Genomic DNA, 14463 nt, shown 5'->3' with positions numbered 1-14463 from the left:
TTGAGTGTCCTTAAATGGAGGATTCTTTTAGCCTGCTTTTGATCTTGAATACTTGCAAAATGAAAATGACAGGGTGGTGGGTCCTCTCTTGTCTATTGCCACTCTCTAGAGGAGCGGTTGGGAACTGTTTTCAGCCCCAAGGCCCACATTCCCTTATAGGCAGCTTTCAGTGGTGGTCAGGGCCAGAAGCAGATGCTGGCAGAGCGAAGAATGCTTAATTTTGCCTTTGCACATAAAAGAGATCATGGAATCATAGTTGGAAGGGACCATCTAGTCCAAGACCTTTCAACGCAGGAATCTTTTGCCCAACGTGGGGCTGGAACCCACAACCCTGAGATAGAGTCTCATGCCTGAGCTATCCAGTTTGCTAGTTTCTACAAAAACTGAAACACTCTTCTCTGTATCCTCCATCCAGACAAGCAGGAGCAAATATCAGAGTTCAAGAACGCATTCCAGCCTGGCAAAAATACTCAAGGAGGGTACGAAGCAAGCCCAGTGAGGGCTTTGGCCTGGGGTGTGGCCTGGAGAGCATTCTGAGGGCCAGATAGATCTCTGGAGGGCCACATTCAGCCCTTAAACTTAAGTTTCTCTAGCCCTGTCCCAGTGGCCAACCCCCACTTGGCTATATCAAAAGGATGCAGAAGAGACTAACCATCTCTTTCCATCGTCATTTTTATTTTTTAAATTAAATTTGATGGCCGATTTATCTTGCCCAGGGGCAGCACAAAGCGACTTACAACCCACCGACCAAACAGACAGGCAAACCCTCCCACAAAGGTATATTAAAATCAAGAGGAAATAGAAATACATTAAAAACACCCCACCCACTTCTAAAAGGCCACACCAATTCTTTTTTTCTTTTTCCTTTCTCCTCCTGTGATGAGGCTGCATTTTAATATTTTATTTTTTCAATATTTTAATGTTGTATTTTAATCTTGTTTTTAAGTTGTATTCATTCAGCTCATTTTTATTATTGCTTGTTAGCCGCCCTGAGCCTGGCCTTGGCTGGGGAGGGCAGGGTATAAATAAAAATTATTATTATTATTATTATTATTATTATTATTATTATTATTTATTAAAGGCCAAAGGCCTGGTTATAAGGGTAATTTTTTGCGTAGAGATATATAATGATGGCTCCAGGGGAGCCTCATATTGGCTGGGACCAGCTGTCATTTAGCTCCTCTCCTCCCAGAACTTCCCCTACAATGGTAATGTCTCCTGGTCATTTTATAACTTTATTATGTAACAGAATAAAAGAGTTGAAAGGAGGAGGAGACGTAGATGCCAGGCTCTTCGGTGGCATCCATGCATGCTCTGTAACGTCTACTTCCAACCAACGTTTTAAAATAAATGAAATGTAAATCGGCTTGAGTCACTGCAGAACTGTGTGGTATGACCCATTCTAATCAGCTCTGTAGGCAGATGTGAAAATGGGATTTCTGTTTGCTGCTTATATTATCTCCTGTGCTATAGGTGGTGCTGGTGCTCAGCGGATAATATATGAGTGCAATCTTTCTAATACTTTTTTTAAATAATAAAAATAAGCTCTGGGAGGGTTGTGTGGAGTGCAAACTCACTGCTAAATCATAGAGAGCAATGCCTATGAGTTCCTCATTAAATGCATCATTCGAAAATGTAATTAAAGTGAACCATTTTCTGACAAACTAAGGACCAGCCATTGGTTTCTCCTGTTCATGTGTATAGACAGTAAGTTCCATCATTGCTACCATTTCAGTGTATTAATTAGAGTAGCTTCCCAACCTGGTTCCCTCCAGATATTCCCATCATTCCCTGTCAGCATGGCTGTGGGAGTTGCAGTCCAAAGCTGGGTTGGAGGGTATAGGACGGATGAGAGGGACATGGGTTTAAGCTAAGCCTACCTCTCAGGGTTGCTGTGAGTATAAAGTAGGACAGCCCCTGTTTCCGTCTTTCTTGCAGGAAGAGTGGAATACACACACACACACACACACACACACACACACACACACAGTGGTACCTCGGGTTACATGCGCTTCAGGTTACATATGCTTCAGGTTACAGACTCCGCTAACCCAGAAATATTACCTCGTGTTAAGAACTTTGCTTCAGGATGAGAACAGAAATCGTGCTCCAGCGGCTCAGCAGCAGCAGGAGGCCCCATCAGCTAAAGTGGTGCTTCAGGTTAAGAACAGTTTCAGGTTAAGAACGGACCTCCGGGGTTTCTGTTCTTCTCCTGAAGTAAAGTTCTTAACCTGAGGTAATATTTCTGGGTTAGCGGAGTCCGTAACCTGAAGCGTCTGTAACCCGAGGTACCACTGTGGGTGTGGGGGTGGGTGTATATATATATACACACACACACACACACACATACACACACACACACACATCCACCCATATATATATATATATATATATATATATATATATATATATATATATATGCAGGTTTTGGTGTCTTCGGGTGTCTTCCCGTGTAAGAGTTGGGGTGTCTAGGCGACGTTTCGACGAGGTCTCACTCGTCATCTTCAGGCTGGTGCTTTCGGCTTCTTGTTACTAGAACAGAGCCGAAAGCACCAGCCTGAAGATGACGAGTGAGACCTCGTCGAAACGTCGCCTAGACACCCCAACTCTTACACGGGAAGACACCCGAAGACACCAAAACCTGCATTCCTGTACCCGTGAAAATCTACGAAAGCATATATATATATATATATATATATATATATATATATATATATATATGTGGATGTGTGTGTGTGTGTGTGTGTGTGTATACACACACCCACACCCACAGTGGTACCTCGGGTGTATATATATATACACCCCTCAAATGTATATGTGTGTGTGCATTATTATTCTGTTCTATTCTATATTCTATTTTTATATTATAAAGTAGCTGTAATATTTGACCCAACTTGTAGTAGTAGTAGTAATAATAATAAAATTTTATTTATATCCCGCCCTCCCCAGCCGAAGCTGGGCTCAGAGCGGCTAACAACAGTAAAAATAACACACTTTGCATAAAATCACAATCAATTAATTGAAATACATTCTAAAATCAATTCATTCTAAAATCAATTCAGAATCAAATTAATGGCAACCATTGGGCTAGAGTTCTATGAGGATTACCAAAGGTGTGTTTTAATTCTGTTTTTAAAAGAATATAAAGCATAGCTGTGCTCTGTAATGAACTGTCAAATCGTTTTTGAAGGCAAATGGTATCTTAATATATTCCCCCCCTTTCCCCTCCCCCCTTTACATAGAACAGTTACTTTCTTTGCATTATTTGCTCATTTTGCTTCATAGGCTGGCCGGCTGCTGATAAGAAAATTAATTGCAGAGAAGCTGAAGATTCCTTGGAATGAAATAAAGTTACAAAGGACTTCAAAAGGCAAACCTGTCCTTGCAAATGACTTAAGCAGTGCCCATTCCAGCTTCAGCTTTAATGTCTCCCATCAAGGGAATTATGCTGTTCTTGCCGCCGAGCCTGACTGTCAAGCTGGCATTGATGTTACGAAGACGAGCATGCCAGGTAAGTGTACTATAGTCACTCTTTAAAAAAATAATTAATAATCTACAGTGTCCTAGGACAGGAAAGAGAAGCCACTTTGCTCATTTATTGCAACACACGCTGTAGAGGGATTTTTGAGGTGCCAGCGATTGGCTGAGCTTTCCTTCGTTCACAGTCTCTGACTGCCATTGGCTGAATTGTTCCAATCTTAGAAATTCAGGAATAATAATAATTTATATTTGTACCCCGCCCATCTGGCTGCATTTCCCCAGCTACTCTGGGCGGCTTCCACAAAGACCAAAAATACACTAAGATGTAACACATTAAGAACTTCCCTGAACAGGGCTGCCTTCAGATGTCTTCTGAATGTCAGGTAACTGTTTATCTCTTTGACATCCGATGGGAGGGCGTTCCACAGGGCGGGGACCACTACCGAGAAGGCCCTCTGCCTAGTTCCCTGCAGCTTTGCTTTTCGCAGTGAGGGAACCACCAGAAGGTGCTTGGCGCTGGACCTCAGCGTCGGGGTAGAATGATGGGGGTGGAGACGCTCCTTCAGGGCCAAGGTCATTTAGGGCTTTAAAGGTCAACACCAGCACTTTGAATTGTGCTTGGAAACATACTGGGAGCCAACGTAGGTCTTTCAAGACTGTTGTTATGTGGTCTTGGCAGCCGCCCCCAGTCACCAGTGTAGCTGCCACATTCTGGATTAATTATAATTTCTGGGTCTCCTTCAAATGTAGCCCCACATAGAGTGCATTGCAGTAGTCCAAGCGGGAGATAACTAGAGCATGCACCACTCTGGTGAGACAGTCGGAGGGCAGGTAGGGTCTCAGCCTGCATACTAGGTGGAGCTGGTAGACAGCTGCCCTGGACACAGAATTAACCTGTGCCTCCATGGACAGCTGTGAGTCCAAAATGACTCCCAGGCTGCGCACCTGGTCCTTCAGGGGCACAGTTACCCATTCAGATCCAGGGAGTCCTCCACACCCGCCCGCTTCCTATCCCCCCAAAACAGTACTTCTGTTCAACCTCAATCCATTAGCCTTGGTATAAGGAAGCTGCCTTATACCAAGCCAGACCATCAATTCATTTGGCTCAACATTGCCCACAACACTGTGTGGCAATTGCTGTCCAAGGTTTCAGGAGGGAATCTTACCCAAGGAGATGCCAATGAGACCTTCGGCATGTTTCTAATTTTGCTTGACATGTTTTTACTGAATGTATGCATGTACGTATTGTTACAGAAGTTGGGCGCCACCCGCAGTGGGTTCCAGGTGCTCACCCAGGTTTTGTGCTGCTTTGGAGAATTGAAGACATGGTGGACATTGTCATAGCTTTAAGAAATATGATTTATTCACATATTCACATCTTCAGTCTGTGTGGAGGGAGTCCAGATCTTACAGCAGGCATCCCCAAACTCCACCCTCCAGCTGTTTTGGGACTACAATTCCCATCATCCCTGACCACTGGTCCTGTTAGCTAGGGATGTTGGGAGTTGTAGTCCCAAAACAGCTGGAGGGCTGAGTTTGGGGATGCCTGTCTTACAGCATGGTCATTTCAAGAGGGGCTGGTCCCCCACAGCCATGGAGTCAAAGGCATCTCTCCCAGCCAGCCTGCAGCCAACCTGCCCAAGATGGATCCCAGTCTTTGTTCTCCCCCTTCCTCTTCCCAGCACACCTTGCTCTAAAAACTCTATTTTCTTGTCACCCCAAACACACACCCCATCACCATGGCAACCTCTTTCTGCCTAGGCCCAGTATTCCTCTCAGATGGGTCATCAACACTTTTTGTCACGTTAATACCTCTAACCTAGGTGAGGCCCTGGCTTGGAACAGAAGCTTAGCTTGGGTTTTTCCACTTGCCTGCAGTTTTCCCTTCAGTACTCCAAATATTCAAAATCCTGCCATTTATAATTTCTAGGGTTTAGTCCCTAACAGTATTTATTTGCCCATTTAAGGTATTTCTACCTCACCTTTGAGCTGAAAAAGCTGGGGTGTGGCAAATACCAGTACTAAGATGGACCCTGGCAACAGGCTTATAATCTAAAAAGAAATGACAGATGAGGGGGGGGGGGAGAAATGGCAGTGAAAAGTAATCTCAAGCACCAAGTTCTTAAAGTTCTTATAATACAGTTGTATGTACCCTGCCTTGGGCTAAGCAATTCATGTAAACAAAAAACCAAACTATACCAATATGATTCTTTGGAAAACGGCTGGGCTGAACCCCCCCCCCCCCAATTCTGTGGAAGGGTGTGTGTTTTTTTTTTCCTTCCAGAAAAGAAAGAGGCTTTATGTTCCAAAAACTAGAGTTACAAGGGATTCGTATTTTTCTTTATCTTAAGAGCAGCCGCAGGGTGGCACTATTGATCTGTGGAAAATCTTTCCATCTGTTCCAATATTCAGATTCCAAAACATTAAGCACTTGCGGATGAAACCATCTGCAACATTTAAACCGCCACATTGAAAAGGGGAGGCTCGTATGTGAAAACCATTTTGGCCTCCAAATAACGCTATAATAACCAATCCATTTGCTCTTCTATAAGAGCTGTATCTCTGTCAGGGAATGAACAGACATCTCTAACAGGAAATTCTCAGCACCTTTGCTACACTACAGTTCCCAGGATTCTTTGGGGCAAACCATGATAATCTAACTGGTATAGAGCAGGTTTTTTTTGTAGTGTAGATTTGTTCTTCAGACGAGGCTGCTTAATAACTTTGTTTTGTCTTTATCTCTTTTTGGTGGGGGGTGGAGAAGTATACGACATTCTAATTTTCCAGTGATTCTATACTGTTCTCGATGCCTCGCCAACACTCAATAACCGCTTTTATTTACAGAATGCTGGGAAGATCCTGTGGAGACTGGTGATAATCTAGTGCCTAGCCATAAGAAATCGAATCAGGAATCTAAAAATGCATTAAAAGTAAACTTTTTGGGTGAAACCGTCTAAAGCAGTACAGTGGTACCTCGGGTTACATACGCTTCAGGTTACAGACTTCGCTAACCCAGAAATAGTGCTTCAGGTTAAGAACTTTGCTTCAGGATGAGAACAGAAATCGTGGTCTGGCAGCGTGGCGGCAGCAGGAGGCCCCATTAGCTAAAGTGGTGCTTCAGGTTAAGAACAGTTTCAGGTTAAGTACGGACCTCTGGAACGAATTAAGTACTTAACCCGAGGTACCACTGTATTTCCCAAACTTGGGTCTCCATTTGTTTTTGAACTACAATTCCCATCATCCATGACCACTGGTCCTGCTAGCTAGGGATAATGGGAGTTGTAGTACCAAAACAGCCAGGGACCCAAGTTTGGGAAACACAGGTCTAAAGTAAGAGCTGCTTCATAATGTTTAAAAAACAGCAGGTACGGAAGACCACCAGGAAAGATAAGCTTTAACTGCATTCTAAAAGGCAGGCTAAGATGGTGCAGAGATTTTTCCTGAATGGTCTGCGGCCATCAACTTCCAGTGTCACCTTGAATGTCCCGGCTCCAGATGCAACACTATATCTCCCCTTCTGCAAAACTTTGGATTGCAGTCTAAAGGGATGAATGACCAAGGCCAGCTCTGATCATTAATGTCCTAGTCCCTGCCATATTACTGTTACGTGCTGTCGGAGGGGCTGCCTTTGGTAACCTCAAAATCTGCTCTGCAAGGTTAGGTGAGCTGGAGGCCCTGTGGATTTCTGTTGCACAAGCAACTGCACGTCCCAAGTTAAGCACTATTGAGTCCTCTAAATTGCGGCGAGAGTTGAGCACGGGGGCTGCTTGCTCCCATTGAGACCAACACAACTTAAAAGTAACTAACATGTAGAAAATAATGTAAATGGCTTTCCAGTGCATAAATGCTGAGAAGAGTTATCTGCATCTGAATAATATGCATGCTGCCATTTCCATTCACTTTTTGATTAATGGGCTTTTCAAGGTTCTGCTGTGAAAAAGCTGATAATGGAAGCAGAAAGCATTTTCCTAGGGGAGAGAGAGTGAAAGAAATTTTGACTCTGCTCTAAACTGCTTGCTTATCTAGCATGCTGCTGTTGTAATAGCCTTGCCTAAGGAGCACGGGAAGCTGGCGTCATGCAAGCCAGTGTAAATTACGCCGGAGTAAAGATAAACCAGAGCCAAATTCCGATCAGCAGTGAGGCTACAGCTGGATGAGCCCGCCGAAGCGTGGCAGAGAGAAAGCAAGCCTTCAATATTGTGTTTGAGTTACACTACCCTTTTTGCCGGCTTAATTTATACCAGGTTGCCAGGTCATGTGACTCAGCTGAAACAGGCTTAGGATCCAGCCTGTCTCCCCCCCCTCCCCCGCCATGGTCCCGCCCCACTGCACCCCCCCTCCTTTAAGTGCTTACACTGGGCTGAAGATTGAAGATCTTCTGGGCTCAGCGCAGCCAGCTAGGTCCTGGCTGAGCCAGGATGAGAGAGCTATACTGGCCAAGGATGAGGAAGTTTCATCAGTATAACCCAGGTGGATCCTAACCCATCCATCTTGCCAGATAGGATTGTTCCGTAAGTCCCTCTTCGGTGCAATTAAAGCATATTACTTCCTATTGCTTTTCTTTCTATTTTTTCATTTTCTTTTGCATCATGATCCCACTGGCATATTCCATCAGAGGTCTAACTGGAGTATAGTGAACTCTTCAGTCACAGCATGAGAACATTTCCAGGTTGTTGGCTTTTTGCATTCATTTATGGGAATAATTGCATTAAGATTATTTTCTGTGAGTGGCAGGGCATACAGAATATTATTTTTAGCTGTGAAGTGCGGCATGATGGAAAGTTTCGGGCTAGTGCTTATTATCCTGATAATATTCAGCTGAACTTAGGAGGTTTTTTGTTCATCAGTGGAGCTTGAAATACTTCACTGTATAGATTTCAAAGGAGGCCTCCACTGGTTCCATGCAGAGATGTGGTTTTATATATGTATAAAAAAATATGGGAGTAGAGTAGAGAAAGAGTTAAACTCAGGCTCATGCTTCCCCATGACTGCCGTTGGGAAGATGGGAGTGCAGTAGTGAAAATCTGTTCCTGTTGAATTTCTGCCTGCTGTGCACTTGGAAATACTGCACAGGACACCTGTCAAAAGGGAGGGGGGGGAAATAGCAGTGTCATGCCCTAATGCTTCTCAAAACTGCTCATGAATACCACCCTACCTATAAGAATAATGTGCTGACAGGTTCTGCAGTGATTTATAGAATTCGTGGCTGCACGCTAAGGACTGATACTTGGAATGCTCTGGATGGTATTTCCTTTTCTAAGTACCTGAGACATAGATACCTTTTGTGGTGTGTGTCTTTTTAAGATGTACTTCTGAAATGTGGGCCTAGAGCACACCTAGAAACCGCACACACCCCTCTCGGTGTGCCTTCAAAATACTCTTCACTTTCCCCCTAACATTTTTTAGCCGTCATTAACATTAATGTTATCATCTGTCCTCAGGGCTTATCCTACCCCGTCAGTTAACAGTTATCATCTATCCCTTGCCAGGGGAAATCAATTAAAAATAAGTTAAAACTAATTTTACAACTGCTGACGCAAAGCTGGATTGTCTGCTCCCTGAAATGAACACTCTAGAGAGGGAGCGAAGTTCAGATACGATTCATTCAGAAGGAAATTAGACATGAAGATTCTAGCAGCCAATTATTCTCTTCCCAGACAAATCCCGGGCATGAATACTTGAAAGTTAAGTTCTGCTGTTTCAATGGGTCTTGCTCCCAGGTACACGTGCCTAGGATTCCTCCATTTCAGAGATCTAAAGCCTTGATTTAGTGCCCTGGGTGGTGATAATATTTGACTTATTCCCCCACCCCACATAAGAAAAAAAGCATTTGTTGCTTTTCTGTTTGAGGGGAGATAAGAAATTGTTGCTTTCAATTATGAACATAAGGAGTATGAGCTGCACAACAGCTTTTTTAATCTATTCATAACAGATAAAACATTAATTACGTTTATGTTGCTAATGAGATATTTAGCAGCACAGTTGCTGAAAAGAATTTTTTTCTGTCACTTCATCCCGTTTTATAAATAGGTACCTCATGCCTAGGTTTTCGTGACCCAGAAGTCTGCACCTAACCTGCAGGATAACAGATAAATATGTTCATTTTTTTAAAAAAAACACTCCAAAGATAAATGTGTTAGCTTTTTATAAGTTTTATTTGAAATTAAAATAAAGCATTTATTATTCCTGGGAAGTTGCCCTCCCTCCCTCCACTCTGTTGCCTCTATAAAAGAATGCAATTCAGAATATTGGCACTAGGGGGCAGGGCAGAGGGGCAGGCTGTGGTGCTGAGTCCCACTGGTGGGTCTCAGGCCGCTCTTTGAGAAATACTGAGATAGCCCCTAATGGACATTCCTCGCTTTGAGGAAGCACATTTTCGGGATATCTTCCTTTGTTCAAACACTGCTTTCTCTGGAAATAAATATGGCAGAGAAATTTAGTCTTGTTCTCTGTGAAGTATAATTGTTTAAGTGCACACTGAAAAGGAGAATGGTTGTTTATTGCTGAAAGGGTTTAACATTGGGAAATTCCATTTTAGTATATACTAAGCTAGAAGACAGCTTTCTCTGAGCTTTAGTTGGATTGACCAGTAACTGTTGCTGTTCTCTGCTGGTTTACACGTGAGTGTTTAACCTTAGATCATGTGATTAAGGTATTCAATTGCAAATCTCCATTGTGAAGGAAGTTGCCTGTTAGTCTCTCTCTGGACGCCACAGAGAACAAAAGAATGTGATAATGAAGCCTCTCAAGGAGCTGCATAAACTTAGACTGGATGCAGGCTAATGCAAGCTATGGAAGAAACAGAGATTTAATTTTTACTCTGATCATAATTACATTATATATATATATTTAAGAAGAACCTATGTTTGGATATGCATATGCCGTATGGAATTATCCGGCTGTATCATTGATTGTTTTGTACTTGTTTTTGAAGAAGTTCTAGTTAGTAAAGCTTTGAATGACCATTTTGCTTCCAAAAGGAGTCAGCTTTAGTTAATCAGATTCATTAACAAGGCAAGATGGTAAGAACTTGGCCTTCCAAAGGAAAAGTTTGCTTCTGAAGTTAGCTTTTTAAATTCCCATCTCTTTAAATGCAGTTGGTAGGATTGTAATTGCTGTTATTTTTTAAAAAGAGAGAGATGTCTTTTTTCCAGATAATGAGCTTGCTAATAATTTCCCGGTATGCTCAGCTTTGTAAGCTAAAACCAGAAATCTACAAGGCCTTGCTTAATAATATGTCTTTTGGTGATTTCTCTAGTAAACTGATATTATGCCTCCATCTTCATTTCTCTTATTTAGTTTTATTTATTTTTGCCAGCTACCCCAATGCATTGGGAAGCATGGGTTCGTTTTAATTTAGTGTACTATTGCCTTGAGAATTCTCTGGTGTATTTCTAAAGATTCTGGCTTTCCTGTTTGCTTCTCTGTCCACCTCATTCCACACATTTTACTTCAAACACTTTACCTAGACAACAAGAGAGCACAAAAGTTCTGTTGTAGAAGTACTGGACCCAAAATAAATTCTTTCTGAATACTTCCTAAAATTAGATTTTCACAGCAACTGCTTCCAACATTTTTCTTTTACATTTATGAAATGAAATAACTGGTTTTTACAGTAATTTTGTTTTACTTTACTTTGCTGCTCTGCAAAACATCTCTTGCTATATACTGCCATTATCATCTGTCAGGGACTGTGCTGAGGAGGGCTGCACTGAGGAGGAATGGTGGAAACCTCCCCCTGCTCCTGATCAGGATCCTGAATCTTCCCAGGAGCAGGAGGACAGTATAGATTTGGAACAGTGGTTTACAGAGGGACATAGTTCAGAAGGCAGAAGCTGGGAAGTAGTGGATGGGGAACAGCTAGGAGGAGAAGAACTGGGAGAGAGTTAACAGACACACTGTCACTTGAAAGCGTTCATCCGCTCAGCCCAAGGTCAAGAAGAGCAGATAAGGTGGCAGCACAGAAAGCACAGTGGTTGTGAGATCAGATCACAAGACTATGGAGGAAGTGGGTGGAACCCTTAATTGGGAGCACCTTCATTCCTAGGAATGGATTCTTTGTTCTCTTGCTGTGATCATTAAAATTTCTAACTGGTAAGAGACTCCTTTCTCTTTGTTCTGCTTATCTACTGCCAAAGGAAGGCGAGGAGCCGATTCCCTGAAGCCTGACATCATCATATGATGATGACGATGCTAAATGGTGTGGCTAAATCCAGATTTTGAATGTTTTTATTACTGGCTGAACTTGTTTGTGCGGTTACGACCCAAGAGGAAGTGTGGTCTAGAAATGTGTTCCATCATAATCATGGTTTGCATATATTATCATAGAATCATGGAGGCTGTCTAGTCCAGGAGCTGCCATTGTGGTTCCCAAAGGTGTCTCTGTGTCCTCCTCTGGCACCTGTGAAGGTTCTCCAGTGGACTGAGCAGACAAGACCAATAGTGGGTCAATAAGATGGTTTCTGCATGTGCTATAGAAGAAAGCGAGGGGCAGATGGGGCTTGTCAACCTGGGAAGGTAGCCCATCTAGGAGGAGGAAAACTCTGATCCTAAACTTCTTCTGCCTTGTGGGATATCTTCAGGAGAAGAAAAGGCTAAACCCTACACAAATCCAGAGTGGAATCCCTAAGGCAGTTGGATGGCACCTTATACCTCCCCTCCCAGCAACTCCTGCAGCCAAGCTGGTGCCAAATGTATTGTTCTGATTTCCTTTGGACCACATCAGTGAGGCCAAGAGGGGGTCTTCTCGCCTGGGCAGCCCTGGACCTCCATACACACTGTCCAGGAGAGTGCATGTCTAATTTTGAAGAAACTGACATACTGAACCAGGGCCGGATTTAGGTTTGATGAGGCCCTAAGCTACTGAAGGTAATTGAGCCCTTTATATGTCCAGCTGTCCTTTGTCAACAAATTGCGGCTGTTTTTGTGTGTGCTGAATATACAGTGGTACCTCGGGTTACAGATGCTTCAGGTTGAAGACTCCGTTAACCCAGAAATAGTACCTCGGGTTAAGAACTTTACTTCAGGATGAGAACAGAAATTGCGCGGCAGCGGGAGGCCCCATTAGCTAAAGTGGTACCTCAGGTTAAGAACAGTTTCAGGTTAAGAACGAACCTCCAGAACAAATTAAGTTCTTAACCCGAGGTACCATTGTATGCTATATGGTAATTTATGGACCTAAAGCCATTTGCACATAACAAATAGGAGCCTATACAACATAAAACATTGTTGCTGTATGTAGGTTTTATTTTATTTGTTTTCAATCTTTTATTTGGAAATGTACATTGAGGGGGGGGGGACAAGAGAGTGGGTCCTAAACTATAGCTTGTTTAGCTTATACATAAATCCGGCACTGTACTGAATAGAGCAGAAAGTGTGTTGAGAGGAGGTTTGTTCCCTGTGGTATGTACACACCTGTGACTTTATTTTGTCCCACAACTGCTTATCAAAAGACTTTCCCCCTCAGCCTTAAACTGAAAGTTGGAACATGTGGAACGTATTTTGCTGGTTGAAGTAGGATGGATTATCATCGGCAGCCATCCCTCTTCCAAATTGCTATTTTATTTTCTGAAGGGGGAAAAGAACTGCTGAAAGCCTCAGCCTTCTGTGTGAAAGAGAAACACCTTATTGAAATCTTTTGGCTTTTAGGGATAAGAAAGGCGACAATGTCATCAGCAACAAATTCCCCTTTGAATATATGTCATCCTGTGATCTTGTGGGAAATCACTTGACCTTATGGCTATTGGCCTTTTTATTTATCCTTGTACGGAAAGTGCTTTTTAGTTGAGATCAAGGCTTCTTAAATGCTTTTTGTAAAAGCCGCCGCTCATGCATTCACTGTAGCCCTTCCAAGAAGTTGCCTTTGTTGTCCTCCCTCCCCCCCCCCCCCGGTTTACAGCTCTCAGTTAAAAGTGTCTCAACTTGGATGAAAAAGCATTATATATCAATTTGTGCCTTTAAAATATGACCTTCTGTCTCTCTTCCCATCCCACTTGAAACAGGCATATCCAAGTGTGTTTGAATACAGCACTTAAGGTTAAAAAATGCTGCTGGAAATATAAATGAGGGTCAGTTGAAAATTTGTACATTGTATTATAGTGCAGCATTTCAGAGCTAAACATTTCAAAGCACCATTCACAGAATTAGACCACAACACCAGGCAAAGGGTTAAAACCCCTCACTGATCTAGATAAGGTGCACCAGCAATTCATTATTTTTTAAAAAAAACCATTCTCACAATCCCTTTTTAAAACAATAAGTTTTATTAGACTTTCTAGAGAAAAATACAAAGGTTAATATCAAATCTCATTTCCCATTTTTATCTGAACTAAGACTTTGATTTAAATTCCGTTTTAAAAAAACAAGCATGAAAAGGGGGGTCAAAGGAGTAGAAAAAGATAAAGAAAAAGAAAAAAGAGTAGCAAAGAGGTTAAAAGAGAAAGATACAGTGGTACCCCGCAAGACGGAAAACCCGCAAGACGAAAGGGTTTTCTGTTTTGGAGGCGCTTCGCAAGACGAATTTCCCTATGGGCTTGCTTCACAAGACGAAAGCCCATAGGGAAATCTCCGGGAACCTCTTTTAAATGCTGGCGGTGGGGAGCAAAGCCTTTCCCCCTCTCCGGCCTTCAGAAGAGGTCCAGGAAGGCCGGCGGGGGCCGAAAGGCTTGGCTCCCCACCGCCAGCATTTTAAAAGCAGTCCGGGATAGCAGGGAAGCGCTTCCCGCTATCGCAGACGGCTTTTGAAGGCAGGCGGGGGGGAAGACTTTCGCCCCCCGCCCACCTTCAGAAGAGGTCCTGGACCTCTTCTGAAGGCCGGCGGGGGGCAAAAGTCTTTGCTCCCCCCGCCTGCCTTCCCGGGGCAGCGGAGACTTCTCTGCTGTCCCGGGCGATCTTAAAATGCTGGCGGGTGGCAGCGAAGCTTTCGCTGCCACCCACCAGCATTTTAAAATCGCACCGGGACAGCGGGGGCTTTTAAAATGCTGG

General features: G+C 43.2%; 2 protein-coding genes across 3 annotated transcripts in view; one reads left to right on the top strand and one right to left on the bottom strand.

Annotated features, from left to right (window-relative positions):
• GUCY1A2 (guanylate cyclase 1 soluble subunit alpha 2) overlaps positions 1 to 14463 on the bottom strand; it is a 503968-nt gene that overhangs the window by 225675 nt on the left and 263830 nt on the right. The gene's annotated exons all lie outside the window — the stretch shown is intronic.
• AASDHPPT (aminoadipate-semialdehyde dehydrogenase-phosphopantetheinyl transferase) overlaps positions 1 to 14463 on the top strand; it is a 28079-nt gene that overhangs the window by 1837 nt on the left and 11779 nt on the right. For both annotated transcript variants that reach the window (XM_081197694.1, XM_081197695.1), the window contains exon 2: positions 3286 to 3511. In XM_081197694.1, coding sequence (XP_081053820.1) covers positions 3286 to 3511 — 226 coding nt within the window. The remainder of the gene's footprint in view (positions 1 to 3285; positions 3512 to 14463) is intronic.

This window comes from Podarcis bocagei (genome assembly GCF_964188305.1).
Source record: "Podarcis bocagei genome assembly, chromosome: 6".
NCBI lineage: Eukaryota > Metazoa > Chordata > Lepidosauria > Squamata > Lacertidae > Podarcis > Podarcis bocagei.
This window is presented reverse-complemented; position numbering and strand designations above follow the sequence as displayed.